The 16,479-nt window shown below is 45.6% G+C and overlaps 1 protein-coding gene across 1 annotated transcript in view; it reads left to right on the plus strand.

The window, feature by feature from the left end:
* LOC106809023 (transient receptor potential-gamma protein-like) overlaps positions 1-16,479 on the plus strand; it is a 53,161-nt gene that overhangs the window by 24,947 nt on the left and 11,735 nt on the right. The window contains 7 exon segments of the mRNA XM_014811968.1: positions 2,099-2,274; positions 4,832-4,904; positions 8,216-8,590; positions 10,196-10,345; positions 11,522-11,536; positions 11,572-11,616; positions 12,552-12,696. Coding sequence (XP_014667454.1) covers positions 2,099-2,274; positions 4,832-4,904; positions 8,216-8,590; positions 10,196-10,345; positions 11,522-11,536; positions 11,572-11,616; positions 12,552-12,696 — 979 coding nt within the window.

Below are 16,479 nucleotides of genomic sequence, written 5' to 3' on the forward strand. Positions count from 1 at the left end.
ACGTGCCGTAGCCGTGTCGCGCGGTCGTGTGTGTATTGCGTGCTGCGTGTGTGTGTGTGGTGTGTGTTGTGTGTGTGTGTGTTGTGTGTTGTATGTGGCGTCTGTGTGTGTGCGTGCGTGCGTGCGTGCGTGCGTACCGGGCGCCGCGTGTGCGTACGTGCGTGGTGTTGTGTGCGGGGCGGTGCGTATTAATGCGTGGGAGTGTATGGCTTCGTGCTGTGTGTGTGTAATACCTCCTCTATGCCAGCGTAAGGCTCTGATGTTGACAACGTTAAACCTGCTCGACCGTGAGTGAAATAGTAGCCATTATAATTATGTGACTACATCGAAGCAATCAACATACGTGCGGTGGGCGATACTATGTGTCTCTGGTACTAGCACACACACATGGGGGGGGGCAGCGTGCAGAAGTGACAATTATGTACAGTCACATCCTCTGGTCGATGCAAAATGTGAAAGCTGTGATCGCGTGACTATAAGTGCGCAGTGACAGAAAAAAGAAGAGAAAAATAGCCGTTGTTTTGACTCGCTGTGTGTGTGTGTGTGCGGTGTGGTGTGTGTGTGTGTGTGGTGTGTGGGGGGGGGGGCGCGCGCGTGTGTGTGTGTGTGTGTTGTGTGTGGTGTGGGTGTGCGCTGTGCGCGTGCACGTGTGTGTGTGTGTGCGTGCGCGCGCGCCGTGTGTGCGTGTGTGCGTGCGTGCGTCGCGTTCGTGTGTGTTCGTTTCACACTACTCGCGACCGCTCTAACCGAATTCCTTTTCTTCTTGTTCGCCAGTTTGACACCTCGTCGGAGAGGTGTTCAAATCCAAGATGGATTCCGAGTCGGGAGATGGCGACGGTGACTGTCATCGGACTCCAACATGGTGCGCAAGGAGAGGGAGCTGAAACATGAAGAGAAAAAGGTTTCCCTCGCCGGTCGAGCACGGAGACATGCCGAGGGTAAGCGCGTGACGTCACTGATGCGGTCATTTCCTTTCATTGGATTACTGTGAAGATTACATTTATAGTTAAATTCATAATGAATTACATGTAAGTCTATATACGGCATACACGCTACAATACACAACTACAATACAACTATATACATTACATACTACTACATACAACTACATACATATACTTCTATCACTACTGCGAATATTATTTATAGATGAATTTATAACGAATTTATTATTAATATATAGCGAAGTCATGTATACAACATCACGCTACATATAAGCCCGCACTCGCACGTACTGCGAATCCATACACCAACCACCCCACCCGTACTTGCGCATAACGCACGCACCGCACCACACACACAATACACACGCGCACAAAACACTACACCGCGCCCGGTTCTCTTCGAAAACTAAGAGCCTCGTGCGTGCGCCCAGCATCGTATTTAGTATAAGAACCCAGCCGAGCCCACCACCACCACCACGACATCGATCTGGCTTCGGGCCACATATCGACGTCTTACCCGCTCGACAGGCTTTGCCTGTGCACGCGAATTTGACAAGCCGACTCTATAATATAAGTAGCAACAAGAACGGCTCCCCGCTGCTAATGCAAATAGCAAGAGTCGGGCCGAGGAGATGGTGGTCGTCGCATGATGTGACCTTGGCAGCAGCGGTGATGTCGTCATTCAGACTAACTAAATAAAGCTGTAATAATGCGTCGCCGGCAAACCGCGCGAGTTGATAGGTCGGCCAACTTTTCGCTCGCCGCGTTGCAGCTGAAAACCGATTTCGTAATGTAGTATTTATTCTAAACATCACTTTAATCGGATGTGACGGAATTGTGTACGTGGTTTCTACGCAGTCACATCGTTTGCGCGTTGCATCACATCATCAGCCGTCGCGTGACCACGTAATAACCATCTATTCCATGTCATGTCAACCATATCTGCGTCTGCAAAACACCGAGACCTATAGATACAATCGCAATAACCAACGCGTATAATAATAAAAAACCGGTATAAAAAACTCTCAGCCATGTTTTCCCAGCTCGCATCATCACTCCCACAACCGGCCTGAGATATAACCAAAAAAAAACGGGAAAAAAATTCTTCTTTTTTAATTAAAAAAGCCCTAACCGGAAACGCTTGTGTTCCGCAGGTGAAGCAGTTCCTCGAGGACGCTGTGCGGTCGCTAGGGGAGATGAACACGAACTGCGTCGACCCGCTCGGCCGCTCGGCACTTCTCATAGCCATCGAGAACGAGAACATGGAAATGCTAGAGTTGCTTCTTAACAGCGGTGTGGAGCTCGGAGACGCTCTCTTACACGCCATCAGGTGAGTCCTGCTGTCTCATGTGAGTCCACGTATGTCTCAGGTGAGTCCACGGCTGTCTCATGTGAGTACACGGCTGTCTCAGCTGAGTCCTGTTGTCTCAGCTGAGTCTTGCTGTCTCAGGTAAGTACACGGCTGTCTTGGCTGAGTCCGGCTGACTCTGCTGAGTCCGCGGCTGTCTCGGCTGAGTCCTGCTGTCTCAGTTGAGTCCACTGCTACCTCAGCTGAGTCCACGGCTGCCTCAGCTGAGTCAACGGCTGCCTCAGCTGAGTCCACGGCTGTCTCGGCTAAGTCCACGGCTGTCTCAGCTGAGTCCTGCTGTTTCAGGTGAGTCCACGGCTGCCTCAGCTGAGTCCTGCTGCCTCAGCTGAGTCCTGCTGCCTCAGCTGAGTCCTGCTGTCTCAGTGAGTCCTGCTGCCTCAGCTGAGTCCACGATAAAACCATTTTATGATTGGCTTTCGACATTACAGCGGTCAACCGTGTCATCGCCAACGACTAGACATGGCTCGAACTAGAACAGAACCAGAAATTGAAACTTAAAACGGAACTAGAATCTTGAAAGTAGAAACTTGAAACTTGAAACGGTTAGAACAAGAACAGAACTAGAAACTTCTAGAGATAACTCATAGAAACGGACTAGAAGCAGTTTTCTCGCTACTCATCCATGGTCATACGCCAGGCACCGGTGTGCGAGCTAGCTCATTGAACGCAATCGCTTCCCTAGCTATTATTTTTTGGTAGTAAAGCGCATCCGACAAGATCCTTCGGTGATGCTGGCAGAGTCGCAACTTGTGGCAGAGTAGCAAATTTTTTTTGCTAAAACACTGCATAGACGTTTGGCGTCACCCCCTCCCCCTTCTAATGGTGTCACCCCCGCACCTCTCTTGTGCCGCCACTGGCCATCTTAATTCCTTCGGGGACTCAACTAACCGATAATCGATGCGTCAGGAATAACCAGCTATTGCGTATTCTAATGAGAACAATGTACGTCGGGTTAATGAAGGGTAATTAAGTCTTGGGAGGAGGGAGAGGAAGAGACGAAGAATGAATCAAATTCCCCGCCGAGCATTTTACGGACTTTTCTTATAGATGTTAGTTTCTTATAGCTACTTAAAGCTGGCGTTTCTCTCTGACTGCAATAGAGAGAGTAGTTATAGAGAGTTGTAAGAGTTAGGAGAGAGAGAGAGAGAGAGAGAGAGAGAGAGAGAGAGAGAGAGAGAGAGTTGAGAGTTTATCTCATCGTGAATGTACGGCTTATAGAGAGTAGTTATAGAGAGTTGTAAGAGTTAGGAGAGAGAGAGAGAGAGAGAGAGAGAGAGAGAGAGAGAGAGAGAGAGAGTTGAGAGTTTATCTCATCGTGAATGTACGGCTTATAGAAAACTGTCAATAACAGTTAACCAATGAGCATCGTTCGTAAATCTTCCGTGAGTATATATTACGTGTCTAAGCGCGTTTGCTTCACTGCATTTCATTCGCGTTTGTTTTTAACTCTTGTCGAGTTCTTTCTTGCGTCATAACGCAGTTGCGTGTTTCTCTGGCTGTATCGAATCCGCTGTGCTTGCGCACGACTGCTTCGAGGGATAGTTCCTAGACAGTAGGTTCCCCGCATTTCCTTCTATCACTCAAGAATCACTTTCGCCTAAAGCATCATGCGTATTATAGTGAATGCTTCTACATGCATAGGAAGATAAGTATCTCCCGCGTATATAGCGAATTTCCTCTAACGTTTCTTTCAATTACAATAAATATTCTGTTATCTCAGATTATAAATTCTTCATCCCACCTTAAAACATATATACCTCTACAAAAATACCCCCCTTCCCCAGATTGAAACAGTTGCTGACTACTCATATTACTGCTTGGGGAGTCCAGTGTAAGAGTGTAATCGAAGCATGGCTAACAGATCCTTTTATAGACCATCCGAAAAAGATTTTAGCGGTCTTTGGACGAGAATTTTCTTATGTTGTTACGTACGTTAGAGACATAAAGTTTGTTATGAGTCGTAGTCTGCGTAGTGTGTATTGTACAGCTTAGTACAGTACATACGCACACATGTACATTGTACATGTGCATTATACATGTACATTATACATGTACATGCGTACACATGTACATTGTACATGTACATTATACATGTACATGCGTACACATGTGCATTGTACATGTGCATTATACATGTACATTATACATGTACATTATACATGTACATGTGCAAACACATGTACATTGTACATGTACATTATACATGTACATCAAGGAAAATTACTCACTTGTACATACGTACACATTTACATTATACATGTACATACGTATAATACATGTACATTATACATTTGCACTTACGTACACATGTACGTACATTATACAAGTGCATATGTACACATGTACATTATACTTGTACATACGTACACATGTACATTATACATGGGCATAACGTTACGTACACGTGTACATTATACATGTACATTATACATGTACAAACGTACATATATACATTAGTACACTACGTATGGGTAGTGTAGTGTGAATGCTAACGTTGCGTTCGTTGTCGTGTTTTCAGTGAAGAAAACGTGGAAGCTGTTGAGATGCTACTAAACTACGAAGAGGAGAAGAAGAAAGAGCGGGGATCTCAGGTATTGTATTTACCTGTCGTAACTCACACCCTCCGTCGTTTAGAAACTGTAGTGTGCTGTTACTGTAAGGTAGTTTGCGCAATAATAGTATGAATCAATATGTAAAAACTAGAGCACTCGGAGAGCGCAGACCTCCGCCAAAGCAGCTGAATTCTCTCACTGTGAAAAGTTTAATTAATTAATTAATTAATTAAATAATTAATTGATTCCGGATCACCACCAAAATGTAATCAATTCTAAGTTATCCCATTTGTGAACTATCCTGAAAATTTTATTAATTAATTGGATCCGGATCACAACCAAAATCTCATAAATTCTAAGTTAGCCCATTTCTGACTTTTCCTGAACATTTTATGACAATCCGTCCATAACTTTTTGAGTTAGGCTGTACACAAACCAACAAACACACGCCGATGAAAACATAACCTCCTGCCAACCCCTTGGCGGAGGTAACTATGTGAAAGGCAACTCAGGTAGCATCGTTAGCAGATGTAATGCGTTTTTAATATAGTATATATGTTATAATTGATATATTTCTGTTGAAGTCCATGTCCGTAGTAGAGGCAGTGTGCGGTAAATGATCGTTATATTACTGACCTGGCGAGAACTGATCGGTGACGCAGTTTTCGTAATAGTTTCTTATTTTGCGCTAGCGGGTCGATATATTAATATATATATATTATATATATATATATACATACATAATGATGACATACATATATATACATATATATATATAGAGAGAGAGCGAACAGAGACGCAGAAGGAGAAAGCGAGGAGATAAATTAATAGAGAGAGGAGAGTGAGCAAGAGAGAGGAACGAGACAGAGGAGAGAGAGAGACAGAGAGACAGAGAGACGAGAGACAGAACGAAGAGAGAGGAGGAGAAGAGATAGAGAAAGATAGAGAGATAGAGAGATCCGAGAGAGAAGAGACCAACACAAAGAGAGAGAGACAGAGAGACGACGTCAGAGAGAGGAAGAGAGAGAGAGAGAGAAACGAGAGAGGCCAGAGAGAGAGAGAGAGAGAGAGAGAAAGAGAGAGAAGAGAGAACGAGAAGAGGAGATCAGTGGTTAACAAAGGCTGGCTGATCGATGACAGTGCCAAACTTGCTTTCAGTGGATAGCAGACGCCTGCCTGAATGTACCGACTTACTAGTATATTATCTATATATCGATATTTTTACTTTACCGAATTTGTTATAATATTCGAAGCGGTCTTGACCCAAGTTTTAAAAATCCGAGCTTCTCACATCCTCCTCCTCTCTCTTCTCTCTCTCTCTCTCTCTCTCTCTTCTCTCTCTCTCTCTCTCTCTCTCTTTCTGCTTCTCTCTCTCTCTCTCTCTCTCTCTCTCTCTCTCTCTCTCTCTTTCGCTCTTTCTTTCTTTCTTTCTCTCTCTCTCTCTTTCTCTCTCTCTCTGTTCCGTTCTCGCTCTCGCTCTCACTCGCTCACATTCGCGCTCTTACGCCCTAACACACACAACACACGCACACAGCACACACACACACACACACAACACACACACACACCACACACACACACACGTGCTCACGGGGGTGGATCATATACTAGCGATCTGCGAGCATGCATCTGCGTTGCATGAGACGCGTACACGGAGTGAGAGAGAGACAGCGAGAACAGAGAGAGAAAAGAGAGAGGGGGAGAGAGAGCAGAAAGAAATGCGAGAGAGAGAGAGAGAGAAAGCAGAGAGAGAGAGGAGACGAGGAGATGATGATAGAGAGAGAGAGAGAGAGAACGGAACACAATCATAATATATATATATATATATATATATATATTTATTTATTAGAGAGAGAGGAGAGAGAGAGGAAAGAGGGTGGATTTTGAGGAACGGGAGTGGCATTCTTTAATTAACTCTGGCAGACACTGAATTATAACGAATTCGGTATGAAGTAAAAAATATCGATATATAGTTCATGCAAGTCAAATGTCGAGTATATTTGCGTGCGGCCACCTCCCGCCACAATGACCGCCTGGTGGCGCATACTCCCGCTACAATGACCGCCTGGTGGCGCATACTCCCGCCGAGTGAAGATATTATTTCCGCAGACGTTGTGTGTTTGTTTCCCGTGTTGGGATGAATCGCTGTGTAGATGAGTTTCATCGGTAAGGCAAGGGTTTTTTAACAAAGGTGCTCTCGCTCTCGCGCCCTCTCCAACTTTTTATATAGATCTTTCTCTCTCACTCTCTCTTCCTCTATCTCTCTTCCTCTCTTTCTCTCTCACTCTCTTTTGTGTTTTCTGGCTTTCTCGCCCTCCCACTCTCCTTCGCTCTCTCTCTCTCTCTCTCTCTCTCTCTTTCTCTCTCGCTCTCTCTTGCTCTCTCTCTTCTTCGCTCTCTCGCGTTTTCTCTTCCTGTCTTTCCCTCCATTTCTCTCACTCTATCACTCTCTTTGCCGTCGCTCCTTTCTTTCCCCCTTCTTTCACCGTTTGCGCGGGCAAGCTATTGTTGTAGGCTGTTGGGGATTTGATATGAATTACCGTGTGCGCACACGCTGAGCCGATGTCATCCACGCTGTAACGGAGGTGCGTTTCACCGAGGTTTATCTCTCAGCTTTCCCCCAACATCACCGTATATTCACGCCTGTATTACCGCATCTCGCGTCCTCACATTCAACGCGAGCGGCAAAGTCAGAGCCGTATATATAGACTATATATATATATATCTTTATATACGGCTCTGGGTGAAGTTAATGCAATGCGCCCACACCCTGGAGACTGCGTGCGTGCGGAAAGACCGCGGCAGGAATTTGCATAAGGGTGAAGGTTTTCCGACTCCGCCTCCTCTTCCTCCTCACTGGCATCTCGGCCATCCACTGCCACCGCCTCCCGACATACACGCTGGCGAACCAAAACGAACCGAACCAAACCGAACCGAACCAAACCGAACCAAACCGAACCAAACCGAACCAACCCGAACGAACGAATCGCTCTTGCGGTTGCTGCGGTTGCGACCGCCGCGTTATAGTAAGGGTTGAAGTTAGGATAAGGGTTAAAGTTGTGCTTAGGATTTAAGTCAGAATTATGGTTAAGGGTAGGGCTAGGATTAGCGTTAGCATTAGGGTGGTTAGGGAGAACGTTAGGGAGAGCATTAGGGGTTAGAGAGAGCGCTAGGTTAGGTTTACGGTAAGGGTGAGGGTTACTGCTATGGTTGTGGTTAGGGGTGTCGTCGGGGTTATGAATAGTGTCAGGATTTTCTCTATGCAGACACTTTACGTAATGAGTTGTCGCTGTATTCACACTGTATGCACTACGTCACTGCATTCAATACCGACTGCGCATATTTGGCAGGAGGCGCTGGTGCCGCCACCTTACGATGGTCGGGAGAGTGCGTTTACGCCCGACATCACTCCGATCATTCTCGCCGCGCACCGAGACAATTACGAGATCATCAAGATCCTGCTCGACCGCGGCTGGAGTATAGACCTTCCCCACGACGTGCGCTGCGGCTGTGATAACTGCGTGTGGAACAACACCAAGGACAGTCTACGACATTCGCGCTCGCGCCTGAATATCTACCGTGCCTTATCGAGCCCGTGTCTGATCGCTCTCTCGCAAGAGGATCCGATACTCGCCGCCTTCGACCTCAGCTGGGAGCTCAAGTATCTGAGTCGTATCGAGAACGAGTTTAAGCTGGAGTACGAAGAGCTGTCAGAGAAGTGCCAGGTACGTGTGTTGTGGAGCAAGCGTGTGCGCGTAGTTAGATAGTCAGAATATTATATATATATATATATTAGATAGATTAGTTTTCGCACGATTCCTGTTCTTGTTCTTGTTATTATTCTCGTTTTTGTATCGTATGCGTTTTGCCTCACTGCTACCTGGATGAACAGAGCGGGCAACTTTTATGTGCAATTTCTCCGATGAGAGCATGTTTGTATAAGCTTTCTCGTGAGCATGACTGCGACCGATGCATACACCGGTGATAGTTCGCACATGATTGCGATGCTATTGATACGGTGAACCTCCGACCATCGGTAGCGAGAAACGACGATTTCTCAATTAGGTTCGTTTATTGCATCTGTGATTCTCTCCCTCGTGTTTCGGCGGTCACCGTTGACGCACTGCTGTTTTCAGCTCGCTTCTCGTGCGTCAGAATAGTACTAGAGAGTAAATCTGGATGTCTGTCAGGCAACAACTTTGGTAATAGGCCTGGACGTGTGTGTGACACTAAGTAACATGACGTCTTGCATCTTAACGCTTAATGTTCGCCGATCAACAGCATTGCCAACAGCACTAGTCGATGTCGGCCACTCATGATCAGTAACATAGTGTCAGATATTTTGAAACTTGATGTCTATATATCACTCATTAACATTAGCAATAGCGCCATTACCATTGATAATATCAGCGGTGAATAATGAAAAAAAAATTCATGACACGTTTGTCATTAGTGACCCCTGGTAATATCCATATATTACTGCAATATTGCCAACATAACTACATGACAACAACCTTGGCAATGTCATTACACGAAAACTACATTGTCAGTTTCACTAGATCACAACAACCATGGAAATATCACTAGATGACAACAGCACTAGCAACGTCACTAGCAGACGACAACCTTGGCAATGTCACTCGATAACACAGCAACTTACTGATCTCCGCTCCCAGGGGAGGGGGGGTGGCCGCTCCCATCTTCTCCCTCGACATATCACACAGGTTCATGGAAGCAAAGCAGACGCACAATAATCTCAACAATAATGTCTTTCATCGTGCTTTCGGTGAGATCTTTATTACTGGACGACTTACGGAAAGCAGCTGCATTCATCAGTCTCCGGGGTTTATACATCATCTCTTTGTCGTCGGTTGCAATAAGTATTTACCGCAGCATTAACGGTCACGCAGTGGTAATGATTGAAAAACAGCAATCTTCTTGATCATCACAATAATCTTTGACATCAAAATTAAGCTTCACAACCCGTAAAAACGTTAATAAAAGGATATTTAATTAAAACCGTTATTTTCCGAACTCGCAAAAATAAGTAACTAATAGTTAATGATTCAGTTTAATAATTACACGTGAGAAATCAATTATTCAATAATTACGTAACCAACCATTAAGTAATCGTCGAATATTACATATCGAATTATTAATCTATATAATTATTAAAATAATTATATAATTATTATTCATATAATTTCCAACCCAAAAATTACGTAATGAATCTATAATTATCTAATGATTACGTAATTACTATGACGACGACTAACGTTGTCGCGGAGTAACGTTGACGATGAGTGTGACGTCACCGCTTTACTTTGCAGACTTTTGCGACAGCGCTGTTAGACCAGACGCGGACGTCGCAGGAGCTGGCTATCGTGCTGAACCACGACTCGGGCAGCCAGATGAGCGAGAACGAGGACAGGGTGACCCTGAGCAGGCTAAAGCTCGCCATCAAGTACAAGCAGAAGAAGGTATCGTCAACGTCTGCGTCGGCGTCGCTAATGTTATCCCGTTAGATGCGTTCGATATGTCCGAGTGCGTATTTACCTCCGTATTTAGGAATTGTATATTAGGAATGAGTGTCTGCTCTCTCTGCGATCTTTTCCCGCCGGTATTTCTTCGCCGCTTTCTTTCTTCTGTCCTGTCACGTTGCGATAGACGTTTCACCCGCCATCTCACGACTACTGCCCTTATTTCCGTTTTGTAATCCTCTTCGGCACACCCTTCTCCCCCTGTCTGTCGTTCTCTTTTTTTAAATCAAGCGTCTCCACCCCTTACTCTTTCTCTCTGTTAGTCTACCGCGGTCTATTTAACATTGAGAGAGCTTCGACAGCTTAGCTATGGAGGCCATCACGGGGGATTGTGGTAGGGCGAGCGCGGGTGGTTGATTCACCGCCCCTCCTCGTGGACTGAATAGGAATTCGTGTCTATACATCCTGTATCAGTCTGCACAGCGGGACCGTCATTTTTCGGATTTCAGCGCGCAAACGAACGCAAAGTCATCTAATAGATGAACGACATCGCTCGGAGTTTTTTTATCCAATTGAAAATGTCAACATCGTTTTTCCGGTGTTTTTTTAATCAATGTTCGTTTGAAGACATGCGTGTAAAGGTTCGCTAGGCATGCGCCTCCCGATTCCCTATCGTGCCACCGCCAGCAGTCACCAGCTCGGTACATGGTGTGCACAAGTGATTGTCCATGTAGACAGTATGTAGTCTGTGACTGCGTGCGTGTATGCCGTCTGTCGCATGCACACACATACACACACGCACACACACACGCACACGCACGCACGCACGCACGCACGCACGCACACACACCACACACGCGACACACACACACACACACACTACACCACACACACACATAGAACGTACAGCCCTAGCATCTACAGCTAGAGCGACCACGGACAAACTGCGCGTTAATATATAGTATATCTTCCCCTCTTTCGCGCTTCGCTCATCTCATTTCTCTCTCTCGTCTCTCCTCTCTCTCATCTCTCTCTCATCTCGTCTCTCCTCTCTCTCTCTCATCTCTCTATGAATATATATACTATATATAATATATAATATTATATAATATAATATATATATATATATATATACATTAATGCTGGCTGTGTGTCGCTACTGGCAGGCTATTTCAGTTCCGTATCGCACCCTAATTGCACAACAAACTCCTCGCGTGCCAATCTGGTATGAAGGACTACGCAAGGCTTCCCGGAGAGAACATCGTCTCAAGGTACGAATAAATATGTACGAGTGCGTGCGTGCGTGCGCAGTGTGTGCGCGGGTAGCTGCGTGCGGTGCGTGCGTGCATGGCCGTGTGTGCGCAGTGCGTGCGTGCCGCTAGTATAATTTAGTGTTAAGTTGGCTTCGGATTGAGGGTGGATTGTGTGTTGGTGTTAGTTAGTAGTTGTTTCTTAGTCTTATTCCACGCCATTATAATTTTTAATGCATCTGAAACTTCGTGACTTATTTAAGGGCGGCGCACGTCATTAAAACATTTAACACAACGCGTTTAAATCTTAATTGCCTCAGAGAAGGGATGCTCTTAGCACTATATCAATCACTGCGCTTTAAATCTGGCTAAATTATAATATTATGCGGTCAACCATGACAGCAGATTTACAAACGTGTGCTTCACAGCGGCGTATGGCTGTACTAGATATAGGATTCAATCTAGTGTAATCTAATCTGTCTCTGCGTTCCACTTTAGCACCCTCTTCTCAGTTTCAAATGCATAATATTTACAATTGTTTATTTAAAAATCTGTTGTTATTGTAATGTCTGTAACACACACACACGACACACATCACCACGACACACACAACACAGCACACAGCATTCCGCACGGCTACGCAACGCGACGGCGCGCGAGCCGCCCACGAGCACGCGACGCACGCAACGCACGCACCACACACACACACAACAGATATATGATATATATATATATATAATGCTATAACTTGACACATACATCATAGATAAATTTTGGAAGTTTGAAGGAATCATCCCGCATAGATACCTATTATTATCTATCGCATTATACTATATATATATAGTATATTATATATATATATATATATATATATATATATATTATATATATATATATAGGTATCTATAGATCACCTTCACCTTGTTACACAGTGCTGCTGCTGCTTGCTGTTACAGTTTGCGATGATACTCTGCATCGGTATCTGCTTCCCGTTCTTCTCGCTATTCTACCTCCTGGCGCCGAAGAACGGACCCGGGCGCATGCTGCGGAAACCCTTCATTAAGTTCATCTGCCACAGCTCATCCTACTTCTGCTTTCTCTGTAAGTTGTGCCCAAGTTGTAATATATGTGTCCTTATTATTGCGCCGCTAATGGGCGGAGTTATCGCGCGTCGACAATCACAGCACATCCTACTTCTGCTTTTTCTGTAAGTTGTGCCACTAGAGGCCGCTAGGGGGCGGTTATCGCGAGTCGACAATCGTATCAGGCAAAGGTGCGCACAGTGTCGGATAGGTGGATAGTGATGTACAACTGGTTGGGGCTTAAAGGTTAGCCAAACTTATTAATTGGCCCAAATAAGCTCTCGTATTGATACTATCAGACCGAGTAACGACCCTGATGTCCGGTTGTGGATCACGGCACTGCGCATGCGTTGTGGCGAGCTGTTCATTTCTGTCGTAAACCTGTGCAGAGGCTGTAAATGTGCTCTAATGAATTATGCATTTCGATCAATCTTTTCTGACTTATAACGTCGCGAGAGCCCGCGAGAAAGTGCTGGCAGATTTATGGCCACGGAGACAGAAAGGGTGAGAAAGTGAGCGAGAGCGGGAGGAGAGAGGGAGAGAGCAAGAAATAGAAGGCGCGAGAAAGGCGGAGTGAGAGCGGGGAGATAGTGCGGGCGAGCGAGCGAGCGAGAGAGAGAAAGAGAGAGAGAGAGAGAAAGAGAGAGAGAGCGAGAGAGGGAGCGCGAGAGAGAAAGAGAGAGAGAGAGAGAGAGAGAGAGCGAGAGAGAGAGAGGGAGAGAGAAAGAGAGAGAGAGAGAGTTGCCGCTTGCTCATGCAATATTCATACGGATCAAGAAATCGCGGCATAGTCAGGCAAATGGAGAACGCCTTTCCAGGCGACGTGCATGTGAGATAGAGCGACACCGCCGCCCACGTGATGTTCCCGTGAGAATATCGTATCGCGTGAATCTGTAAAGAATCCGTGAAAGCATTTAGCCTTGCTCGCGCTGCGTGCAACGTGCAGGCTCTACATTATCTTATAGATAAAATATAAGATATATTGCTATAATATCTTATAGATAAAATATAAGATATATTGCTATAATATCTTATAGATAAAATATCAGATATATTGCTATATTATCTTATAGATAAAATATCAGATATATTGCTATATTATCTTATAGATAAAATATAAGATATATTGCTATATTGCTTCTTCGCGCAACAGAATTGCGAGTTCCTTTACATATGTTCGCTTTTATTTCTCTCTCAGGCTCTCTTTCTCTCTCTCTCTCTCTCTCTCCAAAAAAATACCAAAAAAAAAAAAAAGAGAGCAAATAAAGAACTCACCAAAGTCACACAAAAATAATCACATCAAGCCCGGCAACGTTTGGTAGTTTCATTGGTGTGAGCGTGCTTGTGTGCGTTTGTGGTGTGTGTGTGTGGTGTGTGCTGTGTGTTGTGTGTATATGTGTGTGTGTGGTGCGTGCGGGCGTGCGTGCGTGCGGCGGCCGTACGTGCGCGGGGAAGTGTGTAGCTTGTTGTTGTCTCCGGTGTCGTGCTGGTCTTTTTTTCGCCTGTTTGGCCGGGGTCGTGTTGTGCCGTCTTCTCTCTCCTTGCCCGTTCCGTCTCTGCTGTGGGTTGTTGTGTTTGTGGTTCTTGGTCGCCTTCGGTTCTGCCGCTTCGCGCGTTCGTACACGTGCTGCTGCGTGCTGTGCTCTTCCGCCTACGCGAGTGTGTATGTGGTGTGTGTTTGTGTGTGTGTGTGTTGTGTGTGTGTGGTGTGTGCCCCGTCCCGATGCGCGCTGACTTTGCGTGCCGCTGCTTGCGTGCGTGCTGTGGTACAGCCCCGAGTGCACCAGGTAACACCGCTGCAAGCAATGTTATGCGGCTCTGTGGGAAAACCTGCCTACGGACGAAGCTAACCAAACACCGTACCCTAGAGTGTTCTAAACCCCGGCATTCCGACTGATGTCAAGTCCGAGCAATACCGCGTGAAGTGTGCGTGTGACATCCGTTGGCTTGCACTCGTAACAAACGTACTCCGCACCCGTTGCACTGCCGCACCCAGGACCCTCCTCGCTTACGCATCCCACAATCACACGCTATCCTCGCGACGCCACGGTCAGTCTACCATCGCCCCCTCGCGCAATTCTCTGAGTCCGCCACGAGTCCGTGCAAATGTTTGACGTCCCTTCTGTTCTTATCAATTCCCTCTGCCCATGCTCGTATTTATGGCCTCTATATATTCATCATTTATCGCAGCTCGCCGTCTAGTCTTCATATTCAAATCAATCAGCCGATGACCTCTATAGGCTAGTCTTAGAATGAGAGCGAGCCAGCATCGTGCCCACGCAGCGTCCGAAAGGATCGATTCTGCATCCTTCTTGTGTCGCCTGCAGCGTACCGCCTCGCAGGTACGCGTCAGATCGACGGTCAGACACGATACCATAGTGTCTAACCATGATGCGCATAACATATCAATCACCCATACATCAACATCTCAGTCAACACGATAACATGGGGCATAGGTAACATGACATCATACATGATGCACATCATCCAGCTCAACCAGTATAACGATTCTGTCATTACTATATTGTATCTACATCAACATGATACAATCCAGTGCTACCGGAGTAGACCACTACTGCATGCAAGCATAATAATCATCACCCTGATACATTGATCACCCGCTCAACAGATAACACGGTTCCTAACATGATAATCATGACACTGATACATTCTTCACCTGCCCCGAAGTCACGACTACCGATCCACATGAGCCCGCATCACACGCATGATGAATCCACGTCTATACCACGTCTCGGCTCGATGGCATGCATACAATCCTCATAGCAGTCCGCCACAAGATAACATAAATCGCATAAACATGATAATCATACATGATCCACCCAGTCATAGCATACAGAAACATCCTTCCGCATTCCAACCTATCAGAATAACCATACGAGATACATCATGCAGTCTAACCCACTCTACCCTAGACTTAACACAGTAATGCCATCAATTAGCTAGACCCTCCATCAGACCCTGGTGAAGTGGTGTTAATGATCGCTTCCTACGAACCACACTGTGGATTCGCAAGTATCATGTCGTTATATATATCCTCATCACTCCTACCCTCTCGCGCTGCCAGCATTCTCATCTCGACTAGCACTGATCTCCACAAAATTCTTCCTCTCATTTTCCTCAGTCCATTTCTTCTATTCACTTCTCCACCCAACGAATGTCTCACTTACATGCACCAAGTGCATCCTTCGTTTTTGCAGAAGCAAGCTAAACACAGCACATGCCCTTGCCAAGTAGCCCAATTGTCTCCTTATCATATAAACAAGTCTAGTGGTAAGGAATACGTACATCCCACATGACCGCTCGCCGTTTCACACGGCGACGGAATCATACTTAAACACACAAAAACTTAACAAGAACACAGATCTGATCCAAGCATCAATAATGTGCTATCCGCAAATGTAAGATCCACATAAGTCATTGAGAGACCGATATGTTGCCGATTGTATAAAATCGAATAAGTACACCTTGACTGAGTTGCAGGTGATCTGCCGGACGATGTAAGCAGCTATCGCATGAACGGGCTGATACCTACATCCGCTCACAGCCTGGAACATACTCGCACTTTGATTACGACACGCTTCTCTGAACCTCGCAAGCAATCCCAAAAGATTGCGCGGGACTCCAGTGCCTTCCCATCATGTCAGAATCTACAAGACTCTCGGCATATAACAGGTGCATGTAGTACTATACTACTTATCCAGGAAGCGTGTACTATACACCCTTATAATATATCATAAATAATCAATATATATAATATATAGTATATATACTAGTAAATATG

This window comes from Priapulus caudatus, unplaced genomic scaffold (genome assembly GCF_000485595.1).
Source record: "Priapulus caudatus unplaced genomic scaffold, Priapulus_caudatus-5.0.1 Scaffold323, whole genome shotgun sequence".
Taxonomy (NCBI): domain Eukaryota; kingdom Metazoa; phylum Priapulida; class Priapulimorpha; order Priapulimorphida; family Priapulidae; genus Priapulus; species Priapulus caudatus.